The 27122-nt window shown below is 43.6% G+C and overlaps 1 protein-coding gene across 3 annotated transcripts in view; it reads left to right on the top strand.

Annotated features, from left to right (window-relative positions):
* The window catches only part of PHF21B (PHD finger protein 21B), a 189532-nt gene that overhangs the window by 123903 nt on the left and 38507 nt on the right, over nt 1–27122 (top strand). For all 3 annotated transcript variants that reach the window (XM_077309936.1, XM_077309934.1, XM_077309935.1), the window contains one exon: nt 21225–21317. In XM_077309936.1, coding sequence (XP_077166051.1) covers nt 21225–21317 — 93 coding nt within the window. The remainder of the gene's footprint in view (nt 1–21224; nt 21318–27122) is intronic.

Genomic DNA, 27122 nt, shown 5'->3' with positions numbered 1-27122 from the left:
TGTCCAGCGGCCAGCCAATCGCCTTCTGTCCCCCATCTCTGACCACCTCCTCCTCCTTCTACTTCTCTCTGAGGCTTGGAGGCTGCAGAACCCTGTCACATGAGAGCTGCCCCTGCTGGTGAATTCCATAACAGCTGCTTGCAGCCTTTCCAGGTCCTGGGGGGAGGGGGAGGCTGTCTGCAGAGTTCTTCCACACCACCCCCCTAATCTAGCACCGGTTGTATTCCTGAATACACTGGGCTTAATCCTTAGTGCAGTGGTCCCCAACCTTTTTATCACCAGGGATCACTCAATGATTGACAATTTTACTGAGGCCCGGTGTGTGGGGGCCTCCTCTACTCTCAACCACTGCCCTAACTCTCTCTAATATGGTAATGTTTAAACATCCCTTCAAAATAAGATACAGACACGCCACAACAATGAACATAAGGAACATTTTATTTTCATGGAAATTTTAACTCATGACAATGACAAATCAATGGGAACCCTGAGCTTGTTTCTCTGCAACGAGAGTCCCATCTGGGAGTGATGGGAGACAATGACATCCAAAGTGTGTTGTAAAGCAGTGGTCCCCAACCATTTTCAGGCTAGGGACCAGCGGCAGCAGGGAGGGTGATTGCGAAAGTGCAGTGCATGCGCATTTTCAGCCGTGCATGGCGCATGCACGGCCGTACTTTCCTCTCCCCCCTCCCACAGTAAGAAGCTTGCCAGGCCGCAAGCTTGCAGCCTGGGAAGTTTCTTAATGCGGGTGGGGCGGGGAGAGGGAGCTGCGGCCCAGTGCCAGGGCCTTCGCAGCCCGGCACCGGGCTGCAGCCCGGCGGTCAGGGACCACCATTGTAAAGGGCCAGGGGGGACGAAGTAAAGGGCCGGGGGGGGGGAGAAGGCATCCTTTGCGGCCCACCTCCAATTAGTCGACAGACCACATGTGGTCCATGGTCCACAGGTTGGAGATCGCTACCTTAGTGCATTATATGTTTCACATATACTATCTCAGTAATCCTCCAAGTTAGGCTTTGGTGGTTTTAAAAGTTCCTAAGAAATTGGATGACGGGTTCCTGATGTCTCTTGCAAAAGTATTTAATTATTTTGGGGAACAATCACTTTATATATCTTTTTATGCCTTAAATTGATTAATAAGCATAGGGAGTATGTGTCACTGCTATTTGAGTATTCTGACATGTTACTGGAGCTATTTGGTTTATATGAAAGGTTCACACATTTTATCAAGGTAATGCGTAGTTTCCATGTTCAAATGGAAAATCTGGCACCTGGCACAGAAGTGGGTGTTTTGAGAATCTCACTTCTGTTTTTAAAAGAGGCTTCATAGTTTCAGGAAAAGTAACATCCCATCTGTTTGTCCTTCCCTTCCCTCACAGTATTTGTGTCAAAACAAAAAATTAAAAACATCCAAATGCATCCCCTAAAATCCTGAACTGTAGAAATAGAATACATTAGATGTAGCAAGTAATTAATGATGCAGAATCATTTATGCAAATTACTTGTGGCAAAGGTGGTGACAATTTGTATTTCCGGTTTTGGAATCTTTGCCTAGAGCTTGGGCATGTCTGTGTGATTAGAAACAGACTCTTTCCAGATATTATTATTGGTTGTTGTTAGGTGCAAAGTCTTGTCCGACCCATCGCGACCCCATGGACAATGATCCTCCAGGCCTTCCTTTCCTCTACCATTCCCCGGAGTCCATTTAAGTATGCACCTACTGCTTCAGGGACTCCATCCAGCCACCTCATTCTCTGTCGTCCCCTTCTTCTTTTGCCCTCGAACGCTCCCAGCATTAGGCTCTTCTCCAGGGAGTCCTTCCTTCTCATGAGGTGGCCAAAGTATTTGAGTTTCATCTTCAGGATCTGGCCTTCTAAGGAGCAGTCAGGGCTGATCTCCTCTAGGACTGACCGGTTTGCTTGCCTTGCAGTGAAAGGGACTCGCAAGAGTCTTCTCCAGCACCAGAGTTCAAAAGCCTCAATTCTTTGACGCTCGGCCTTCCTTATGGTCCAACTTTCACATTGCAACTGGGAATACCATAGCCTTGACTAAACGCACTTTTGTTGGCAGGGTGATGTCTTTGCTTTTTAGGATGATGATGATGATGATGATGATGATGATGATGATGATAGAAATAAGCCGGCATTTTCCTATGCTTCACTTGGAGCCCAAGAGCACGGGGAGAGCAAATTGCCAGGACAGTAGGATGGACTTTTTGGAATTCCTGATCGAGGAGCCTTTGTTTAATTTGGCGCATAATGGATTCATTCAGAGATAAGATGTAATTGTAGTCAATGCCAATATGTTGGAGTATAGTCAGGATGGTAGAGTATTTAAATTTAAAAGACTCTCTCAATAAACAGGCCAATAGACTACCTGATCGAACCCTAAAATGCAGTTTTAGACAATATCTGACGGTAGAAATCCCGGCCTTAGTTTCAAGAAGGTTAGGGCCGATTTCGAGACATAAGGAGGAGTAAGGACACAATTTGGAGTTCCCAAAATCTGCCGGAAAAAGGCAGAATGTAACCTTTTCAAGTTTTTGTTAAAAGCTGAGATCCACAGAGGGATGCCGTATAAAATTTGGGGAAGAATTTTTGAGTCAAACACACAAATTATTATTATAATTTAGGTTTATATAACACCATTCCTGACAATGGGCTCAAGGCAGTTCACAAAATCACCAAATTGAAACATACACAGTTCAATTTACATTTTAAAATATTCATGGTCAATAAGTAGTTAAAATAAGAAAACCCCTAAAAGCTTATGATTTAGCTTGACCAGGCCTGGTGTAAATACTAAGACACAGTATGTATAGAATATGCATTTTCTTTATCCATAGCCGGATTATTTGTTTATTTATTTAGTTATTCAGTTTATATACCGCCCCTGGCTGTGCCGTCTCAGGGCAGTGTACATAAAACAAGTGAGGGAATGGGAACATAGAAGATTGGAACAACTGGAAAAATATAAACAAGAAAGAATGTGGTTAACAATACAACATATGGGTAATCGCAAATAACTGAAGGGTTACAGCAGTAGTCAGGGTCAATTTGTTGTCAAGGTTGCCTGGTAGAGGGTCCAGTTGTAGGAAAGACATCTGAAAGCCTTCTGTTAAATATTAGCACTAGACCATTTCTGCACGTGGAATCTGCCTCTAGACAGCCCCTGGTTGCTGGCAGATTTTAGAGCCCCCTCCACATGATGTCTGCACCCTGAGGCTGTCCAGGGGCTGGCTCGAGTTTAGGCCAGATTTGTATCAGGATGAGGGAAATCACCAAAACTGGATTTGTTACCTCCTATTCTGTTTTCTGGTGGTGGGGAATGAATGGAGAAGGGGGGCATGCGAGATGAAGCAGCCCTCTTCCAATCAGCCAGGCATCTGTGCACTTTGTTTTTAAGCTCAATCAATCAATCAATCAATCAATTTTTTATTGTATGGTCATTCAGGCCAAAATTCAAATACACTTGATTGCTTTTAAGCAAAATCACTTTTCAGGGTCCAGTTACCATTTCCAGCCTCTCACAAACCTACCCAGACATAAATAGAGTCCAAATGTGAATCCAAAAGGGAGGAAAATGCTGTGTCATTTTGGCATTTCTCCATAGCATTTGGCATTTGGCATTTCTCCATAGCAACACAGAAGTGCTGTTTTATTAAAAATGTTTCTGTGTTATGGCATTACCACACAGCAACATGGAAGTGCCTTTTGAAAAAAAATTCAGGGCTTGGAGAGGGGGAGAGAACATTTCAGTCCATGGGAGGACTGCTGTGCTGTGATTGGTGGCTTGCTGTGATTGACAAGCTGAGGGCCGGGGGAAAAGTTTGGCTTCTTGTCCCTTGCAGCCTCCTTGGAAAGCAAAAACAAAAAGCTGTGATGAGGCAGAGGGAAAATGCAAGAGGGGTCACCCATGAGGAGACATGCAAACACGTGGCTTTCAATGTACATTTGCAAACAGAAGGCAGTGCAAGGTTTGTGCCTCCGTGCAAAAATGGTCCTAGTGTTGAGGGAGAAGAGGTATCTACTATTTTGTCTGTAAAGATTTGATCTTCGTATCCTTGTATGCTTTGCTGGCCAATTTTCAATTCACTATGTATAGTGAACAGTGAATTCTGTCCACTCCTGAATGTATGAGGCGATGATGGTTATATTGAATATGCCACTGCTTTTCCAGCTTTGTTCTAGGAACCCCCTGGGGTTATATGTAAGATATTATCTATAGGGAGCCTAACATTAATGTCTACAGGGGTATTGTTTACTCTTTGATCCTGAATCTAAGTTTTTCATTAAAAATCTGTAAGTTTGCAGCTGGGTGTCTTATATAGACTTAGAAGCAAGCTCTTGCTCTCAACAGAGGTTCTTCTAGTAAACATTCGGAATATACCTAAGATGTTTCACTGGTTGCCGCTTGTGTAATATTGAGTTGGTGCGAAGGGCAAGATGCAGTCTGGGAAGGCTTAGGGTAAGAAAATAAGAAGACCAGTGGCCCATCTAATCTAGCCTCCTGTCTCACACCCCAGATAACCAGTTACTCTTCCAGGCCAACAAGAGGACAAGCTCTTCTCCTGGTGTTGTCTCTGAGCAGTGGAATTCAGAGGTATATTGCCTCCAGATGCAGAAGCTTCCTTCAGTCGAGCTCTTAGCTGAAGATAAGCAGTATAAACATTAAATGAATGAATAAATAAAAGAGTTACTATGACTAATAGCCGCTGATAGACCTATGCATCTGACTTATTCCCTTCTAAAGTAGTCAATGCTTGTGGCCATCACTACGCTTCAGAGAGTTCTCTTCATAGCTGACCTTTGTTTTCATCGTCCTGAATAGTTATGTGTCACCTCTAAACCATTATATCAATGAGCACAAATAGTCATTGTTGAAAATAGTGAGCATTGGACCTTCATTAGAAGGTCCAGTACTTTTTAACTTGTTCACATAGCAGTGAAGTGGCTAAGTCTGTAGATGACACTACGTTGTTTGAGGCACTGAGAACCAGGGAGGACTCTGAGACCTTTTCCGCACCAGGAACCCAGCCTGGTGCAGCACTTGTCTGGTTGCGGAGCTAATTTCCACTTCCGGGCAACGTCAGTGCCGGTCCAGGTTGGGTGGGGGAGTCTTTAAGCTTTCCTATGTTCAAAGGGCTCCTTTCGTCTACTTTACCTTGTCCTATATGTGTGTGTGTAAGGTGAGGCAGAACTTCTGATATGTGCGCTCGCTGCACTGGAAGTTGCAAAAAAAATGGTTGCTCTGCCAGAAGTTTTAATTCCTTCAATTAACTGGATGGACAGAAAATTAGCCTTCAATCCCCCCCCCCCCCTTTCACAGGCTTGTAGGACAAAAATTTGCGGAGGGTCTCTCTGGCATCACACATCCAGTGTAAAACCGGATGTCACTGCACCAAAGAGATGTTTAACCATAAAGTCTGGGGTGAATCCTAGAGCGTTTCTCCAGTGCAATGACATCACTTCTGGTTTTGTACCAGAAGAGACATTTTGTGCCAGCATGACACCAGCACAACTGTGACCTGCCCCAGCATCTAACAATTTACAGTAACAAAACACACCGTAAGGGGGAAAATAATTTGTTTTTGTTTTCCTGCGGAAGTATCTGAAGCTTTATTTAAAAAAAAAAAACAAGAACAATGATCCAAGCCTGAAAGAGAATTCCATAAACAAATAGTGAGGACCGTTATTCTGTTCAAGTGATTCACATGAATAACTTTTTTATTGTTTGGACACTAATCAAACAAACCCCCATGGAGAGATTTGATTCACTTCAGAAAGCTGAAGAACGCTGTTTAAAATGGAACTGTTTTGTTTTGCTCGGAGGTTGTCTTGTACCTCATCTAAATTAGCCAGCTGGCATTCTTGAAAATGTCAATATTTTTCAAGTTAGCTCTGTTTACAGTTCTGAGGGCAACAGTGGAAAAGTGGATAGATAAACGACGTGGAGATTGGTTCTGGGTGGCTGCAGTTTGTAGAAATGTTAAGGTGATCAGTTATGAGGGCAAAGAAATCTTTTGGGCGTGCTCCAGTCTTAAGTACGCATTGTTAGCCCTGGTGATTACAAGGGGAGAAGTAAGTTTGTCTAAATCTTGCAGGCTGGAATCAGGATTCCGTAAAACTGAATCATACCCCAAGCGTGTGTGCGTTTTGAATGGGGACAATTACAATATATGATTATTCTTCACTCACTATTTTGACAAAAAGCTCCACTTTCGGGAATGAAAGGCTTTGGAAGCCGGCCAGATGCCTGCCTTCTCCTTATTGTCAAAAAGTGCTATTTCATTATTGGAGCATTTGAATTATTCATAATTGGGATGTTTGACCCCAGGCAGGTATTGCTGGTCTGCAAGCTGTTCTGTTCACTTCCATTCTAGGTAGAGTTATACTCAAAATAGACATTTGGGTAAGAAAATCCGGTTGATCCTAAAGATGCAGGTATGTTAGATGTAGGAGAAAAAATGTCTCTGAAACGATAAACTATGAGACTTGGCAGATATAATTAAATGAAATTCAAAACTGTTCTGGGAAAAATCTTGGGTTTAAATTACTTTGAACACAAATGGCTGTTTTAAAGTCAAGACTACAGGCTACATTACATTCCTCCATTTTTCCTGTTACTGACAATGTCCCATTGATGAGTTCAGTGGATCCGATATTATATAATGTAACTTAATATCCTAATCAGGCTTTCTCAACCAGGGTTTTGGGAAACCCTGGGGTTCCTTGACGGCCTTGGAAGGGTTTCCCAAATGGGTGGGGTGGGAGTGAATTAGTTTTAGTTTTAAAAAATTAAAAATTGTTAAAACATTTATCAGGTGATACAGCCATATATGGTCATGTTGATCGACCTCCCTTCCCAAAATGACTAATGATGGACCTGGAGGGGGTGGGAAGGGGAGGGGCCCCAGGTGGACGTGTCCACAGCTCTGCTTTCCAATCATATTCTGCATGATCACACCACTTCTGGGGTTTCTTGAAGCCTGAAGGATGTTTCAGGGGTTTCTTAGTGGTAAAAAAAAGAGATGGGCTGATCTAATTGCTAGCCCTGCTATGAGTGTATAGGCTCTTGCTGTCCAAATAACATCTCACTTGCTTTTGTTTACTATAGAATGTGTGTTTTCTGTTTTCAAGGTTTCAGGAGTATTTGCAGTTTGGCTCATTAAAAAATACTCTTACATTTCATAAATATACCAAATTCCCTGTTTTCACAAAATGAAGATGATCCGAAAGGTGAGATGATCCCCTAAAACAGGTTATATGCAAATGATTATATGGGAACAGGTTATACTGTATATAACTGTAACTTGTATGAATATTTATTTACTTCCTCCCCAGTGAGCACCCAAGATGGCCTACATCATTCTCATCTTCAGCATTTTATCCCCACAACAACCCTGTGATGTGGGTTAGGCTGAGAATGTGTGACTTACTAATGCTCACCCAGCATGCTTTCATGGCAGAGTAGACTCAAACCTGGGCCAGTTAATCTAGCTACTTAGTATCAGTTCTCTTGTGTTCTGCAATTTTTAAATATTTTATATTTAAGGTGTTTGCTCTGGGTAACTCAGCAATGACGAGCTTGAACCGAACATGGAAATGCAAGGACATAAGACTGACTATCAAATATAGATTAGTTTATCCTATTTCCAATAATCACTTATGGTTGTGAAAATTGGACAATGAAAAAAATCGGACAAGAGAAGAATCGATTCGTTTGAATTCTGGTGTTGGAGAAGGCTTCTGCGGATTCCATGGATGGAAAAAAGATACAAACAAGGAAATACTGCAGCGCATAAAGCCTGTTCTATCACTGCTGGGCAAAATCATGAAACTCCGGCTCATTTAATCTGGCCATATCATGCAATCCAACTCATTGGAGAAAGCAATTGTGCTAGGATTGGCCAGTGGAAAAAGGAAACCAGTCCGACAAAGAATGTGATGGTTAGATATGATCAAAATGGACACCTGTCGGAACATTACACAATAACAGAAGCAGTGCAAGACTGGAAATCTTGTCAGCAGTTGTGCCATAGGATCACCAAGAGTTGGATAACAACATCATCATCATATTTAAGTTGCACATGTGATGTTTAACCCAAAATGCATGCACATTTTGTACAGTGACTATTCCTGGAAAAGAGCTCCTAAACACGGATTTCTGGAGGAAACATTAAACTGCAGCCCGTTGTCTGCTAACACATTCTGGGGACTGAAATTCAGGAGCATTTTGGATAGTCAACCAGGACTATAAAGAAGGAGGAGGAGGAAGAGGAGGAGGAGGGGTTGGCTCTTATATGCCGCTTTTCTCTACCCAAAGGAGTCTCAAAGCAGCTTACATTTTCCTTCCCTTTCCTCTCCCCACCACAGACACCCTGTGAGGTGGGTGAGGCTGAGAGATCCCTGATATCACTGCTCAATCAGAACAGCTTTATCAGTGCAGTGGCGAGCCCAAGGTCACCTAGCTGGTTGCATGTGGAGGAGCGCAGAATCGAACCGGGATTAGAAATCTGCGCTCCTAACCACTATCCCAAGCTGGGAGATTTGTGCTGGAGTAGAGAATCCAAGGGAGCCAAGTGTCACATAAAAGCCTCTGGAAATGCAGGTATCCCTCGGTGACTCCTATATGGAATGGGAAGGCAACTGTAAGCCGCTTTGAGCCTCCTTTGGGTAGGGAAAAGCGGCATATAAGAACCAACTCTCCTTCTTCTTCTTCTTCTTCTTCTTCTTCTTCTTCTTCTTTACTCCTTTATCCTTGCATCTCTGCTGTGTAGTAGATTAGGCTAAGGCAAAGTAACTGTCCTAAGGTCTGTTGCATGGCTGAGCGGGGAAATACAGACCAAGGCAGATACTGTAATTGCTACGCCACACTACTCCCCTACTTTTCATAACACTCATATTGTACAACGCACAATCTCTAAACCCTCCAAAAAGTATCCAGGTATGTTGGCCAGCTGATATAACTTGGGTAAATGCTACCTTGGAACAGAAGAAAAAACATAGTAAAGGAAATAAAAATGTCAAGATTAAAGATAAACGGACAGGTACATTCCCAATTGTTGAACTCTCAGGTTTTATTTCCTTTACTATGTCCCCTCCACCACCACCACCACCAATGATGAAACGAAATGATCGATGAGCTTATAAACTGGAGAAAATGACCACTTTGAAAGGTGGACTCTATGGCATGATACTCTGCTGAAGTCCCTCCCCTATCCAAACTCCACCCTCCTCAGACTCCTCCCCCAGAATCTGATTTCCCAAATATCTGATTTCCCAAATCAGAGCAGGCAACCCTATGTGTTCCTGTTGGCTTCCATGGTGCCTTCAAAGACAGCGCTCCTTAAAATAGCTACTAAACTCTCCCAGTACTAATGACTTTCAACCACACATATCTGGATGGTCTCATTCAGCCCTCTCATATGGATATTGAAGAGTGTGGGTGGAAAAATAATACAACTCTGGGGTGCTGACAACTTTCCTTCTTCTGTGCCATCTCTCTGTGTTTGATCAGACAAAAAAGACTGGAGCCACCAAAGGCCTAATCCTTCTTTATAAAGGTAAAGGTAAAGGTATCCCCTGTGCAAGCACCAGGTCATGTCTGACCCTTGGGGTGACGCACTCTAGCGTTTTCATGGCAGACTCAATACGGGGTGGTTTGCCAGTGCCTTCCCCAGTCATTACCGTTTACCCCCCAGCAAGCTGGGTACTCATTTTACCGACCTTGGAAGGATGGAAGGCTGAGTCAGCCTTGAGCCAGCTGCTGGGATTGAACTCCCAGCCTCATGGGCAGAGCTTCAGACAACATTTCTGCTGCCTTACCACTCCCTTTTCTTACTGTTAGATAAGAAGGGAGTGGTCAGCTGTCGCTAAAGCTGCAGATATATTTAGCAGAATCAACAGAGATGACTTATCTGCTGCCAAAATGTTCATCCTACACACTTTGAGTAGCATCTTGTCTTAAAAGTATACCTCCTTCCAAAAGGAACATATTATTTAAGGGTTTTATCCATCAGCACTCCACCCAAATTTCCAAAAGAAAATCCGGGGGGGGGGGGGGAATTCCCTGGATTTTCTCCTGGTTTTTGTTCCTCTCTGAGCCTGGATGCCAAAGAACCATTGCCACAAGCCAAACAAGGAAGGTGCTCAGTGGGAAAATACCAAACACAAAAGCAGAATGCAACGCTTTGTAGGCAGATACAAAATCATTTATGTTAGGAGCTGTAACGTGCCACAAAATACATTGAGTAGAGATGTGTAACATTCCCCAAACTGCACTCTACATGGGTAATATAAGACAACAGACTCCTCAGAGTTCCTATTACAAAAATAGGTGCTGCAATTGTAGATAATTGTAGCCAGAACCTTTGCCAGCATGAAAGAGCTGTTTCCCACTCTGCTTAAACTTCCTCCCTGCAGTGGGCTGGTTATGTTAAAGTTATGGTTATCTATGTTAAAGACTTGACTTTGAGTCAACCAAATACAGCAACTCCCCCCAAGTGATGGGACACCACAGCCAGTGTGGTGTAGTAGTTAAGAGCAGCGAACTCTAATCCAGAAAAGTGGGTTTGTTTCCTCACTCTTCCTCCACATGCAGCCAGTTGAATAACCTTGGGCCAGTCACAGTTTGCTCAGAGCTCCCTCAGGCCAATTCTTAGAATCACAGAATCACAGAATCAAAGAGTTGGAAGGGACCTCATGAGTCATGTAGTCCAACCCCCTGCACTATGCAGGACACTCACAACCCTATCACTCATCCACTGTAACCTGCCACTCCCTTAAGCCTTCACAGAATCAGCCTCTCCATCAGATGGCTATCCAGCTTCTGTTTAAAAATCTCCAAGAGAATCCACCACCTCCCGAGGAAGCCTGTTCCACTGACAAACCGCTCTAGCTGTCAGGAACTTCTTCCGGATGTTTAGACGGAATTTCTTTTGAATTAATTTCATCCCATTGGTTCTGGTCCATCCCTCCGGAGCAAGAGAGAACAACTCAGCTCCATCCTCCATATGGCACCCTTTTAAATACTTGAAGATGGCTATCAGATCCCCTCTCAGTACCACGTAACAAAAGGCAATGCAGTAATAGGTTTTTTTTTTAAAGTTACACTGCTGACTTTTCTGTGAAATCCCTCAACCTAGTTCTGCATGCGCTTGTTTTGTTGTCTTGTAGTAAGGTTCCAATGGTGACTACCGAGGTAGTATTTTAAAAAGAAGAAAAAACGCAGTCTTGCACTCTAAACTGAATATTTGTGTTGACAAATTCATTTATAGTATGGAAATCATATTTAGAAATGTCTTGCAAAAATGTATTTACAATGAATGTAGGAATTGTGGAGTCTGTGCTTTGTGGACGAATACACTCCCACACCCCCTCCTGTGCTACACAAAAATAGTTAAGATGTTTGTAGAGAATAAAGGTTTCGAACAAAGGGTGATTGCTGAGTTCAGGTTCCTCAAGTATTTTAAGTCAGATTGCATTTAAAGGTTGCATTTAGCACTTGGCCTTTATATAGGCAAGCTCAAGGTTGAATGCTGCATTTGTAAAACGAATGTAGAATGAATTGTTGTTGTTGTTTTTTTTTTTTTAAAAAAGAAACACCCTGCAATTACTTCAGTGAATATCCATTCAGGTTAAGAATTTTCATCTTTACTGTTGCCATAGTAATCTGTTCCCTTGTTACTACCGGATTAAAAATCCATTCCGTTGCCAATATTCAACATGTAACAGACAAAACATTTCCTTAAAATAGCTTTAGGTATCTTATTTGCAATACGAAGCAGTGTTTACTTTCAGAGAGGTATACATTTTTAAAAAGAAACTGTTAGTGGTTTCTGTAATAGAACAACGCATTTTTGCACAGGGGTAGTCATCCTAAAGTAGTAGATTTACTAAATGTCAGGGTTTTTTTTTTTTACTGGAAAATAACATACTCTGAAAAGGCAGATTTAAGTACATGCTGTATAAAAAGACTGTAATGAAAAATTTTTGGTAAGTACTACCCATTATCCCTTTAGCAGTAAAAGCTACAGAATGTTTTTTTTTACATCAGTTGTTGATCAGGGTGGATTGATTTAGATCAAGGGGATTTTAAAGCCACAATCGATGTGAGAAACATCTTTAAATTAGATTTATTTTTTTTAATCATTCTTTTGATAAATGAAATATGAACTGGTTGTTATTCCCATGAAGCATAGTTATGTTAAAACTGTAGCCTTCAGGCTGTACATTAGTAAGTTTTTAAAATATTTAAAGGAATATTTTTAGTGTTTTGTTTAAAAGGCACTTGATTCATGATATGGTTTTAGATAAACAAAATGTTCATGATTTCAGATCATGGGATTTTTGTATCCCCAGACCGAATGGGGTTTTGTTGACAGATAGGGGATTCAGCAGTAGAAAGGGCTGGTTGTTTCTAGGGCTTCTTTCTCTTTTACTTGGCCTCCCTTATATAACTTCTGTGCCCGCACCCACCTCACCTCACCTCACCAAACAGCAAAAGCAAGGACCAGTTTGGTGTCGTGGTTAGGAGTGCGGACTTCTAATCTGGTGAGCTGGGTTTGATTCGGCCCTCCTTCACATGCATCCAGCTGGGTGACCTTGGGCTCGCCATGGCACTAATAAAACTGTTCTGACTGAGCATTAATATCAGGGCTCTCTCAGTCTCACTTCCCTCACAGGGTGTCTGTTGTGGGGAGAGGAAAGGGAAGGCGATTGTAAGCTGCTTTGAGACTCCTTTGGATAGAGAAAAGTGGCATATAAGAACCAACTCTTCTTCTTCTTCTTCTTCTTCTTCTTCTTCTTCTTCTTCTTCTTCTTCTTCTTCTTCACATCAGTGGTCCTCATAAGATGAAAGGTAAATAACTATTTTTAAATTATTTATTAGATCGTTTTTTATACTGCCCTTCCATACAGTTTATTTATTTATTTATTAAATGTATATCTTGCCACCCATGGGAAGCCATCTCGTTGCGGGTCACAGTGCTAAAACCCACATAAAAACACAGTATCTCATGAAAAACCCCTAACAATACAACAAATACTTGGTAGTAGAAAATCTCATCCCTGTCCCCAAATCAAACGACTACATCATTGTGCGCCAGAAGGTATACATTTGCCGGCAGCCACGAGTGTGATGGTCTACAGATGAGGCAGCAGTATCTTCCAGGGGGGCCCCAGAGAACTTACCATGTCCCAACCTCAACCATAGACCTGGCAAAAGAGTTGCGTCTTACAGGGCCTGTGGAATGCTAGTTTTACTTCTGTTTGCATTAAATTCAGATTTATTGTTAAGTCAAATTAGTTTTATTAAGTTACTAGCCAAAAAGCCCATTGCATGCAGGAATGCAATGGGCACTAGCGGCCCCCAGCAGTCAGAGCGGGCATGGAGGAGCAACATACCCGAGACGATGGCAGTGTCCGGGGCATTGTGGCGGTGATGGGACACCTGTGCTGTTGGCTGAGTTAGCGCACAGGGTCGGCGGCTGCCGGGACACGGCCGTGCAGGGCGACAGCCTCTGCGCCGCATGGGATGGGATGGGTGCTGCTGCGTGGCTGAATGGGAGGTGCAGGCTTGGAGGCAGCAGCCGCATAGGTTGGCTGGGCGACGGACTCAGTGGCGCGTTCACGGTGGCCAGCAAGCCTCTGGTGGCAAGGCTGAGCAAACACCTCACTGGCAGGCAGGCTTCCAGCAAGCCACAGAGTCTTGCTGGCCACCGTGGATGTGGCACCGAGGCCATCGCCCGGCCAACCTGAGCTGCCGCTGCCTCTGAGGCCGCACCGCCTGTCCAGCCATGCAGCAGCAGCCAGCAGCAGCCAAGCCACCCTATGGTGGCCGGGTCCAGCGTGGAGGAAGGGCGCAAGCCGTCCAGGAACTGTCTGGCGGCGAGGCTGGATGAGCAGCTTGTGCGCGGCATGCGGAGGCGGGTGCTCTAGAGGCCGGCCCAATCTGGCGAGTCCGGATTGGCCCACTGGAGTGGTGGAAGCCCAGGCCAGACCATGGGTTCCTGTCTTAGACAGCACTGCCCAGATGGCCCTTTCCAAAATATTAGGAGGGCCTATGGTAAGTATTGCTTAGACCTAACTTTAAAAAAAATATATATTGCTGAAATTTCTTTCAAATGAATGAGGCTTCAGTAGCACCTTGAGTACCATCTCTGACACAATTAAGGATTTCACTTCTGAAGCTCAGAAGCACAGATACCCATGCCTAATGAACTATTCCGTAACATTTGCATCTGATCCTACATGAAGACATTTTTTTACTCATGATTCTGTTGATGTGAACAGCGCTGTTGCCTGTTGCTTTTCCAATAGTGTTATGAAAAATAGATGGTCGAGATGTTCAATAGATTTTAAACAAGTGATTTGCTGTTCTGTTAATGGAAATTCCACTTTTGCTGAGATACTGCATGTTCACTTTCTGGGGAATATAGCAGTATCCCTATCCTGCACAGTGCATCAGTTGTGATAGTTTCTGCTCTGTGGAGCAGGATTGGGCAGATGCTGCAGGCATCTGTTGAATATATATCTATGGGAGGCCCATTTGGTTCTCTGGTCAAAGTGGAGATTTAAATGTTTTGCATACTACAATGGCTCCAGAGTATGCCAACATTTTCATGGCAGATCTAGAATAGCTCATGGCACCTCTCCTTTCCTTGAGATTGATTGATAACGTTTGTGGTGTCTGGACCCATGGCAAACAAGGCCTTGCCCCAATTTTCACCCCATCATCAATCTAACTCTGAATTACTCTACGCAAGAAATAAACATCCTGTACACCACAGTATGAATACTCGAGGGACACATAAGTCCCATGTTATATCGGAAACCGACAGATTGGCAAACATATCTACTACATGCCTCCAGCTACCACCCCATCCACATTACAAAAAATTGTGTAGAGCTATAGTCTCATCTGCTCCAACCTTTCAGACAGTGATCCTCGAAAGATCTACAGCAGGGATTTTTGCAACTACAGTATCCTCCTGCTATGTTGAGAAAGATTATTGGAAAGGACAGAAGGATACCCAGGGACAGCTTTCTACAAGGCAAGCTCAAGGAAAATGACAACATAACACCACAACTCAAGCCAGTCCAGGGTATTATTAATGACTCCCAACATATGCTAGATAGTTACACTTTCCTCACAATGACCCATTATGCACGGCGGCAGCTATGCTGGGCTGCCGCTGTTCCATTGCGGCGAGGCAAAAAGCCCTGCTGTTCCCCCTGTATGCACAGGGGAGGGGCTCCCCTAGCACACACTGGCTGTGCCAGTGCAGTTGCATTACTAGCATCCCTACACTGCAGAGCCAAAGGCCGGGGTATACTTTAAACAATTTCATTTCATAGAGGTATTGAAGTACCAATTAATTTACAAGTGAGAGGAACAACCACTGAGGAAAAGGGAGTTTCAAAGTTTCTCCTTCTAATATTCCTTTACTACCCTGGAGGGGACACAGCTGGTAAAAGGCACTCCCATTCACTGCTGCCCAGGAGCAGCAACACCCTTAAGCTATGAACCTGCTCTTTTAGGGGGAGTTCAATCCCATGCAGAAGACAAAATATCCTAGTTCTGGACTCAAACTTTCCCCCCACCCATTGCACTGTAATACATGTGCCTGGAGCTAGTTAAGAAGCCCTTTAAACAAGTAATTTCAGTTCAGCTTTTAAAGATGACACGGTGAACATGAATGAGGGCCCTCCCTTTCTTTGTAGCCGTTTCATTTTCCCCAAAGTTTCTTCTCCCCCTTTTCTAGTTCTTTAATGAATGTGTTCCTTCTCTACAACCTAATGTGTACATCTTCCCTGAATTCATTATGCATTTTTATGCATCTATGACATATTTTGCAGCCATTTAAATGGAGTCTAGGTCTTTAAAAATTAAGTCATCTGCTTAAAACTAATAAGAAGCAGTATGAAATAGATAGATAGATAGATAGATAGATAGATAGATAGATAGATAGATAGATAGATAGATAGATAGATAGATAGATAGATAGATAGATAGATAGATAGATAGATAGATAGATAGATAGATAGATAGATAGATAGATAGATGATGGATGGGTGGGTGGTAACTGGCACAGGATTGGTACAGATGAAAATCCTGGGCTTATTCTGCACATATTGGATAATGCACTTTCAATGTGCTTTTGCAGCTGGATTTTCCTCTGCAAAACAGGAAAATCTGCTTCTATAGTACATTGAGAGTGCATTATCCAATGGGTGCGGAATGAGCCCTGGAAGTACATTAAAAAAACAACAACAATAGAAAGGCCCTAGATTTCCATTTTACTCTATAAAGTTGGTTTGGTCAGAAAGACTTTTGTGTGCTTCTCAAAACTGGGTTTAAGCATATACCAGTTTTTGAGAAGTTATGCTTCAGTCCTATGAACACTGTCCTGGGAACCAATCCCATTGAATAAGATGGGACTTCTGAGTTGAACTGCTTAGGATGGATCAATTTGACATTCACAATTTCCCCAAAAATTTCTGCTTGGGGCTCTATTGAGATGTTCTGCCTGTCCTCTATTACCAGTCCCGCATTTAATGCACATAGTAATGTAGACATTTCAGGGAGTTCTCATTGGCTGCATGTAGGCTGTAGACAGAGAAGAGATTTGAAGTTATCTTTTGACTTTTATAGTCCTTTTTTTATTAAAATGCTTAGCACCATAAATGTAGTAATAAGAAACTCATTTATCTTGACAAAAGTGCTGCTATAAACTATAGCGTGGTCATAAAATAACCTTTTAAATTATTGTTTCTGCTGGTATCAATAAATTCATACAAAGTGCTTAAAGGTCAGGCATTGCCAGAAAAATGTCTTTTCAGCTTGTTAATTAAAGGTTCATAATAATGCTCACCAGCTTGCTCTTTTGACAAGTGGAGGGTGGGGGGGAAATAGCTATTCTCAGAAATAGAAGGCAGAATGGCAGCGAGGAATAAGAGAAGGGTAGAGCCAAATTCTCTGTCATCAATGAATGTCACGCAGGAATTCTCTGCACCATTCAGAGGAAAGGCAAGTCTTTTGTCAATGGCAACAAGACAATGAGTCATACTGTCTTTTCCCATCTCTGGCCTCAAACATGACCAGTCAGCCTGTTAATCCCAGGCAAATGCCAAAAAACAAAAGCCCTGCAAAACCGCCTCCTCCCAGACATCCCCCAGAGAGATTTAAGAACTAGCAAGCAAAACTTGCTCGGGATCCTTGGCCCCATAGGGAGGTCAGTCCCCAAGTGGGATCTGGGGATCCCCCAGCTTTACCACTCATCTTCAGGAGACAAAGCTCAGTTCCCCTGGAGAAAATAGCTACTTTGGGGGGTTAACTCCATAGCATTATACTCCACTGAAGTCCCTCTTCACCCCAAATCCCACTGGCTCCCTCATGCAGCCTGAAAGTCTCCAATCATTTCCCAACCCAGAGCTGGCAGCCCTAGGCCCCAAAGACTGACTTCAACCATGGCTTTTTCAGCCATGGCTCCAGCCTGGTGGAATGCTCTTCCAAATGAGATGAGAGCCCTGCGGGACCTTGAACGATTCCGCAAGGCTTGCAAAACAGAACTGTTTTGCCAGGCCTATGGTGGAGGCCCCAAGTAAGTATCATATAAATTAGTGGTCCCCAACCACCGGGCCATGAAGGCCCTGGCACCGGGCCACGGCTCCCTCTCCCCGCCCCCCCGCAGTAAAAAACTTCCCAGGCCGCAAGCTTGCGGCCCGGAAAGCTTCTTACTGTGGGAGGGGGGGAGAGGGAAGCAGGGCCACGCACGCGCATTGTGCGTGCACGGCCGAAATCGTGTATGTGTGAAAGTGCTGCACATGCGCAATTTCAGCCGCGCATGCACGGAGTGCGCAGCCAGGCAATCACCCTCCCTGCTGCTGCCGGTCCCCAGCCTGAAAAAGGTTGGGGACCACTGATTTAAATTATGCTGGTCTCCCAACCAAGACCTCAATATACATCAGTTAGGGCTGGAAAGATCCTCCTAACTCCTCTCTCCTTCATTCCCGGTATGGTAATAACTACTAGATGCACAGAGTTTTATATTTTAATGTATTTAATCTAATAGTTTCTACTGTTATATTTTACTTTGATGTGATTTGGAATCCTCCATGAGCCACTTAAGATGGGTGGAAAATAAGTAGTAGTAGTAGTAGTAGTAGTAGTAGTAGTAGTAGGAGGAGGAGGAGGAGGAGGAGGAGGAGGAGGAGGAGGAGGAGGAGGATAGTCTTGTAGTAGCATACTAGTATTAATTAATAATAAAATGTTTGGAAGTCACAAATTCCATAAAGCTTCTGAACCTCCACTTTATTCACTCCACTTAATCAAACCCAGCTCTCCAAATTAGTAGCTGCCTCTCTTAACCACTACAGTGAGTATTGTTGAGGTTCCATAGAGCCATGGGTGACTGTGAAGTTGAAAAGGATCCATTTCAGGTTGAAATGTCTTCTTTAATGAACTCTACACTTCTTTTCTGATTACTTTGAGGATTTCTCTACAAATATTAAATTTCTTTGTTGTCTGCAAATCATTTTTTATTATAAGCATTACTAATTTTTCTGTTTGGAGTCTCACCTGGAGGCTGGCAACTCTAATCATAGTAGTGTCTCATTTCAGAATTTAAGGGTTTGAGGGTGGGGCATTGCAGGACTGGAAAAGGATGTGATGGTCAATCAGGAGTCCTTTAATCTCTTTCAGCATCTAGCCTCCCCCTGATAACAGAAAGTGCGTCAAGCTAACCCATCACAGCAAAGTTCTCTGAAATTCTTAAGGGAAAGGAACTGCTTCTTCGCTTGCTGTTCTACATGTCAATAATTTATTTAGTGCTGCCAGTATGCTGACAAATGAGATTTTGAAAGGGATATGAAAACTAAATTCTAGCACACCAACGAAGCCCAGCTGGTTCATGAAGTGGCACAACAGCTTTGGTCTGGTCATAGACTGAGGGGGCCCTTCGCATTAAGAGCGCCATAGCTTGCCAGTTGACATATCCAATTATTTTTGATGCCAGGTTTAATCTTTAAAATCTAAATAGCAGGGTCCTGGATACCTTAGGAAATACCTGGGCAAAGTTTGAGTCTAGTAGCACCTTCAAGACCAACAAAGTTTTATTCAAGATACAAGTTTTCATGTACATGCACACTTCTTCAGAGACCTGTTCCTCTGTGTGTATGAATCAAAATCTATAAATACCTCCTCATCAAAGTTGTAGGTTCTAGAAGTACAGTTCTGTGCATGTCTGGGCAGGCTTTCTCAACTAAGGTTTTGTTAAGCCCTGTGGTTTATTGGATGATATGACCATATAAGGTCATGCTGACCCTCCTCCCTAAATGGTCAGTGATGGACCTGGAGGGGGTGGGAAGGGAAGGGTGTGTACACAGCAATGCTTCCCAACCATGTTCTGCAAGAACGCATGATATCTGGGGTTTCTTGAAACCTGAAGATTGTTTCAGGGGTTTCTTAATGGTAAAAAAGTTGAGAAAGGCCAGTCTAGAGGAGCAAAACAATCAATTTCTGGCACAGGCTGCATTGGGGAACTCTCCATTAGTTTCCACTGATGATTTTGTCCGATAAAATGTCTAGTAGGACTCTATTGTGGTTTTGCTTTTATGATTTTAACAGCTTTGAGAGACCCCCATGACAACAAGAAAAGGACATCAGGTTTTTTGTTAAAAAAAAGGATTGCCTAACTTTGTACTGACGGTGTGCCCTAGATATATATTATGTCTTTTGATGTTGTTGTGTTGTTTTTTGATAAATATTTTTATTTTTTAAAAACCCCAAGATAATAGTACATAAGAAACACAAAGACAAAATGAGGGGCTACATAGCAAATCATATATATCAAAATCATTATTAACTATCAAATATAACACAGGAAGAGAGTTTTCTTTACAGCATCCCCCTTTCATATAATCCTGAAAACATTCACAGCTACAGTTTGTTGTGTTTTTTGATGAATAATTTTTGTTTACTAGGCTAGTAACGTATCCTCCTCATGTGCTTGCTCTGTTTTTGTATTGTCCTAAATTGGTTGGATTTTTGCTGTTCCATCTTTAAGAACTTGCTAGTTACAAAACACACATGCTTCTCTCTGAACTTATCCTCAATCTCCCAAACCTAAAACTAGGCAGTTGAACGAACAACGCTGTGCAAACATGACTCTGTGCAGAATCCAATGGATATTTCTCTGTACCCAGGGGAGATGCTGGAATCCAATGCAAGCAGATAACAACCCCAAAATTTAACCAACCGATGGGGGAAAAAATTCCTGACATATTCCCCCTTTTTAGCATGTACTTTTAAAAAAACCTGAGCCTGCTTCCCATTTTAAATATTTAAACAACAGAGCTTTATTATTCAGAGGCTTGTAAACATTATCCATGTGCTGTTTGGTGGTAAAAATCTCATAACTGGAGAACACCATAATTTGTTTTCATTCTCCTGAGAGGCAGCTGCGGTACTCCGAACTTCTTCGGGGAAATAAATTGACAGCATTTTTCCAAGAGTGTAGGTGACAGGACTAATGATAGCTTCATTGGAAAACACAACCCGAACTCCTCGCCTACAGACACCCAGAAGAATGAACTTAGCAGTACAAAGCCGTTGTCTGCCTTCCCTTGCCCCCTTTACCTCCCCTTTATATTGTTGGTTACTTTTTAAAAAAAGAAGCCTTTGTGTATGTGTGCTTTCATAGGACAAACCAATCTCTACCACTGATACTACACTTTCCTAGGCTGGGAGTTCTCTTTTGTCAGTTGTGATATTGGAAAAGGGGGCCAAAGAAGAATGGGAATTGCGTTTTTGATGCTTTCCCTCCTGTTGTTAACCTTGATTTTTACGACGGAATACTTGGGTTTGATTCTGATCTGAAATGAAACTGAAGGAAAAGGCAGTGTCTCTTTCTCAAGTCTATGGCCCGGGCTAAACTTGCTGGGTGGACACGATGTTAATAAATGTGGGTTGTTGTACATGTGCCGTTGGGCATGACCAATCCCCATGAAACGGTTTTAGTTTGTGCCTACAGCAGTCCAGATTTCCTACCCCTATGTACTTGCAACAAAACGGACATCCGGATTCCTTCAAGGAAGTGTTGCCCATGCAGAAAATGCATCCTGTATGAAGCAGCTCTGAAGGAGAGGAAAGACGCAAAGAAAGGTTTTTCCAACTTGACTGCTTTTTAAACTTATGCTGCTCTCCTTTCTCCCTTTCTCTCACAGGGTTTGGGAACCATTACTGCAGTGCCCATTAAAGTTCCTCAGGTCAGCTCCTTGCAGAGGTTGGCCGGACAAAGACCAGCAGTGCTACCTCAGGTGAGAATCTGGCTTCTGCTTACAATATACTTTGATTGGCTGTTTTTTCAGTGTTGATGTTCAGCTCACGAGCCATGGGACAACGCAAAGGGCTGTGGAGCTGTAGAGAAAACCATCCCTGATTCTCCACAGAGAGGCTCTTGCCCAAAGAACAGTCTTTACTATGCAGATCCCTAGCTGGACAGGGAAGGGTACTTACGAATGGGTGCTGTCCAGGTAACCTTTCCCTGTTGGGTCCTGTGTGTTAGTTACGGGTAGCCCTGATCAGGTGTTCAAAAAAACAAACAAACTAGGAATTGGATGTACTTGGGTGTCTAACACAGCTGAATGGGGAGGGGGTGGCAATGGCCTCTATTGGCAGCCAGTCTCTCTTGGAGCAGAACATGGCGTGAAACCAGGCTGTTGACTGCTGAAGATTTCTTTCCTTGCTTCATGTCTGCCTCTGCTGCATGACTTGTGGCGAGGTTGCCTCATAGGGTCGTCCCCCTCCCCATTTTTGATTCCGTGGTGGATTTACACGTCCATAAGTTTTGAATTCACTTTTACTGTTTTTGCAATTTTATTGGAATTAGCTGCTTCTCTAGTAAGCAAATAAGTTCATTGTTGCAGACTCTCATGAATTGTTGCCTATTATTTTGGCTTTATCGGAACTTTAAAAATCAAAGACAAAAATACAGAATGACTTTGAATGCTCTTTGTGTTGTCTGAATGAATTCTCTAAAAAAAGAAATCCCCAATTCTTTTTGTTGTTGTTAGTGGTAGCTGTTAACTGTTTACACCTGTGAGTAAATGAGCAAGATATACCGTTATTCAAGTGACTGATCTTGGAGTTACTTGCCATTGGAATTGTGGTCGATAGACACCACTAGATTTTTACTTGCTCAGAGAAATTAGGGCTCAGCCTGACACCAAAGGTACCAACGTACCTCTGCTTGCCCATCAGCATATAGACATTCAAGCATTATCTACTGCAGGGGTAGTCAACCTGTGGTCCTCCAGATGTCCATGGACTACAATTCCCATGAGCTCCTGCCAGCATTTGCTGGCAGGGGCTCATGGGAATTGTAGTCCATGGACATCTGGAGGACCACAGGTTGACTACCCCTGATCTATTGTATAAAGCCATCATCATACTAAGGAAGGTTAGATATTTATTGTACATCCTTTAAAAAGGTGAAGGTATTCCCTGTGCAAGCACCGTGTCATGTCTGACCCTAGGGGTGATGCCCTCTAGCGTTTTCATGGCAGACTCAATATGGGGTGGTTTGCCAGTACCTTCCCCAGTCATTACCGTTTACCCCCCAGCAAGCTGGGTACTCATTTTACCCACCTCGGAAGGATGGAAGGCTGAGTCAACCTTGAGCCGGCTGTTGGGATCGAACTCCCAACCTCATGGGCAAAGCTTTCAGGCGGCTGCCTTACCACTCTGCGCCACAAGAGGCTCTTGTACATCCTTAGGATTTATTAATATGTGCAAATCGTAAAACCATATGTTATCATCCATAGGAAGTAATCCCCGAGGAAGGTTTCCTGTTGAAAACAGGAACTTTACCTGGGACTATGTTTGGATTACTTCTCCTATACTTTGGAGAAGTATAAACTACACAAAGAACGTTTTGACTTGTGAAAGACATTTATTAACCAGCTGACAGATTACCTTTTTTGCTTTGTTGGGACACTTTGAGGAATCGACGGTTCTGTTATCTTTTGGATATTGATTTCAGACAAACATAGTCGGAAACAACTTCTATCTTGAAATACTCAGGGAATGCAATCTTAAACACAACCATCAATGAAACTGACACTTTATAGAGTAAAGTAATCCGAGACAGGTTTCCGCTCATAGGAGCTTTGGTTCTTAAATTCTGATTACAATCAATAAAACAGAGTATATATTTGTTTAAGGATTTGTATCCCACCTTTTCCTGTGAGTTCAAAGTAGCCTACTGTGTAATAAAAAACACATTCCGATAAAACATCAACAATTTACAACGAAGTGAAAACTCAGTATCGTTATTTACGAAGCCAGCTCAAGAGCCTGGAAATATTTGCCACAAACCTGACTGTTACTTCCTTATTTGCGCTCTGCGGGTGAAAGCCTGTTGGTCGTTCCCGGCCCTAGGGAAGCACGCCTGGCCTCGACCAGGGCCAGGGCCGTTTCGGTCCTGGCCCCGACCTGGTGGAATGAGCTCCCGGGAGAGCTGCGGGCCCTGCGGGATCTTTCAACGTTCCGCAGGGCCTGCAAGACGGAGCTCTTCCGCCAGGTTTATGGTTGAGGCCGGGGCTGATAATAGATCTATGCCTCCCCCGGGGACTCGGGTTCTGGACCCGAAGCAAAACATCATCAGGACCTCCTCTCCACCCGCTAGTAGTGGGAGGGAGGGGGGGGAGTTGAGCTGCCATTCTTGCCATGCCGGCAATATTGGCAATGTTATTATTGTTTTATGGGGTTTTAATGGGGATTTGCGATATTGTTACCCGCCACGAGCCGCAAGGGAGTGGCGGGCTATAAATCTAATAATAATAATAATAATAATAATAATAATAATAATAATAATAATAATAATATAGAAACGGAATTGAGATTTGACATAAAGTTGGAGCCTGTGGGGAAAATCCCAAGTTAATCAGTGGGGCTCACTCCTTGGAAGGTGCACCCCTCTGCAAGGCCCAGATCACATGGTGAGGGAGGCCCAGTTATACGTTCCAACTGTGTTTCTGCTGGCCTCAACCACAAGCTTGGCAGAAGAGCTCTGTCTTGCAGGCCCTGCCAAACTCTACAAGTTCCAACAGGACCCTGATCTCCACCAGTAGCTCATTCTACTAAGCAGGAGCCAGAACCAAAATGGCTCTGGTTGAGCCAAGTCTTCTTCTCTGGAGCCAGGGACCTTCAGCCAGTTAGCACTGACTGATTGCTCTCCAAGGGATGTATTCATATAGTGGGTTCCTTCAGCACCTTTGGCTTTGGGACACAGGATGATACTCTTTCTTGCTGACGAGGCTTTGATAAGAGAATTCGTCTGAAGCTTTTTAAAAGTCCAATTGTATAATGTCTAACAGATCTCCTTTATACAAATAGTGGAGGAGAGGCTGGAGGCTGTTCAGGTGGGTGTGCAAGCTGGCAGGGAAAGGGGTTGCTCGGGGAGAACAAGCCAGTGGGCCTGTTTCCCCCCCACACACACACACCCTTTCCCTAAAGCCTGTCCCGACTGCCCTCCCCCCCATACACACCTTTTTCTAGAGCCCATTGTATTATTTCCCACAATGTATTTTATTACTAGTTTTTTATATAAACTGCTTGGTGAGGTGATCGGCTTATTTATTAATTATTCATTCATCGAATCCCACTTTATTCCCTATGAGAACCCAAAGTGGTGTGCAGTTTTAAAAGATGTAATATAAGAGTAATATCATAAAAATACGATAAAAATCAATACAAATCCAACAGATGAACAAACAAACAGGAACTGAAAGCTCTATGACCCTCTCCAGCCTAAAGGCAAGAGCCCTCTGGCCTTAAGTATCTGTGAGAAAGGAGAATCAAACCCAGCAAGAGCATTTCCGCTGTTGCCAGTAAGCAGATTATACTGTAGTTCTTAATTGTAAGTCAACTTGAGCAGGGCTCTGAAGTGGAGGTCAAGAAATATTCTAAATAAATAAACAGATTTAGCCATCTATGGACATCCTCTGCTTACCTCTTTCCCCCGAAAGTCCTGGCCTGCAGTCCTAAGCATACATACAAAGGAATAACTCATTGAACACAGTGAGGTTTGCCTCTGAGAATACATAATTGGGATTGCACTGGTGGTTACTGTGGAGGAATTACATTTCATTTCCTATACCACACAGATTTGTAGTTGGTTCCAGAAATGCAATCTAACACAAATACACACACTCCAAAAAATCCAGGCAGTCCCAGGGCTAATAAAACTGCTTTATTTCCTGCTGAATGTCAAGGCAGGAGTCGCCAGGCTTCTGAATTCTTAAAGCTTCCATGCCACTACGGCAAACTCAGCATCAGCACACAGCGTTTGAAATCCTCCTGCACAACCGCACAAGGGAGAGGTTTGACATCTGTCCCATGCTTAGGAAATCATGCTTTTGTATTTCGCAGGAAAGGGGGAAATCAACACTAATTGTGTTATGCTCACCAGTTGCAAGGATACTTGTCATACTGCCAGTTCTTCCTTTCTGCTTTCCTACGGTGTGTGCAGGAACTACCTAATTTGTGTTACCTGCAGGCTGTGTTTATACAGGCCAGGAACCAGAGGTGGCTGTTATCTTCGTGTTAGGCCTGTCTCTTTTACTCATGAAAGTCTGCCAAGTGCCAAGTACTCTGATCTAATTCTACAGGGGTAGCCATGTTAGTCTGTTGTAGCAATATCCTGGAGGCACCTTAGATGTGAACCAGTTCCTATTCTTGCATAAGACTTCATGGACCTACACAAACCAGGGGCATTTCCACATGCAATAAATATAGTGGAATATTTCCTGAATGCAGGCGGCATATTCCGGCCGCTCTGCATGGCGTCGCCTACATCCAGCGTCTGGGCAGCAATTGGCTTGCTACATTCTCCATTTTAAAGCACGAGTTCAGGAATCCCAAAAAGTGGATTCACCAACCTAAAAAGCGCGATCCACCAGCGGACAACCCACAGGCAACCAGCAGAAGGAACATGTAGAGAATGAAACACGCAATAGTCAGTTCAGCAATGTCCCGCCCTCGCTCCTGCCCTTAGATGACTAAGGTAGAGGGAGCTGATAGAGGTTTATAAAATAATGCATGTAGTGTAGAAAGTTGACAAGGGTCAATTCCACAATGGCGGCACCACTCCGGGCATGCTCCACAGCTTTCTGTGTCCACACAGGGCACATATTTCAGCACCGGAAGTGCTCTGGCACCGAAATTTGTCTTCGTGGTGCACCTGGCCCCACACTGAAATGTGTCCCCGTGGGAAACACAGCCATGGTTAGAGGTTCCACCTTGTGCGTGGGGGGGGGGCACAGGGATTTTCATTTTACAAGAAGTTGGGAATGCGATCCCACCTTCCTGCAATTTTTTTTAAGCCCTGGTCTGCCCTGAACTGCTGCAAAACACCGTGAAATGGACCAGGGCATTCTTTGCCACCTTCCAACCTCTGTGTGTGTGTGGGGGGGGGGAGCCAGGTCTAGCTCTTCCCGTCCACATGCCGTAGTATCCTCCGGTGTTTCCTTGGCCTGGGGCAAATGAGGACCTGATCTGCGGTAGGCCCTGGAGGGGGCCAGAATGGTGGCAACATCATGCCCACACAGGGATAGCTCCGCATCCATGCTGATGCCACCCGAGCCTTTTCTGCCCATGTGGAATTGACCAAAGAGAAGCTTTTCTCTCTCTCCTAAAATATTAGAATTTGAAGGTATCTCATAAAGCTGATGGACTGTAGGTTCAGGGCAGACCTCCTTTCCAGAGAGAATGATTCAAGTATCTAATTTGCTGCCAAAGGTGGTAGCGATGGCCACAGGGATAAACTGCTTTAAAAGAGGATTAGTAGTTCATGGGGGGATATCTCTATCAATGGTTGCTAACTGTATGGACTTAGGAGAATCTCAATCTTCAGAAGCACTAATCTTCTGAATACCAAAAGCAGAAGGCAACATCTGAGGAAGGCTCTGACTTCTATGCCCTGTTGTGGGCCCTCCAAAGAAACTAGTTGGCCACTGTGTGAGACAGGATGCTGGACGAGATGGATCACTGGTCTGATCCAGCAGGGCTCTTCTGTGAAGGCTCAAGGGGGTGGCAGGTTACAGTGGATGAGTGATAGGGTT

The sequence above is a fragment of the Paroedura picta genome, chromosome 14, assembly GCF_049243985.1.
Source record: "Paroedura picta isolate Pp20150507F chromosome 14, Ppicta_v3.0, whole genome shotgun sequence".
Taxonomy (NCBI): Eukaryota; Metazoa; Chordata; class Lepidosauria; order Squamata; family Gekkonidae; genus Paroedura; species Paroedura picta.
The sequence above is the reverse complement of the archived record's forward strand: the minus strand, read 5'-3'. Positions and strand labels throughout refer to the sequence as shown.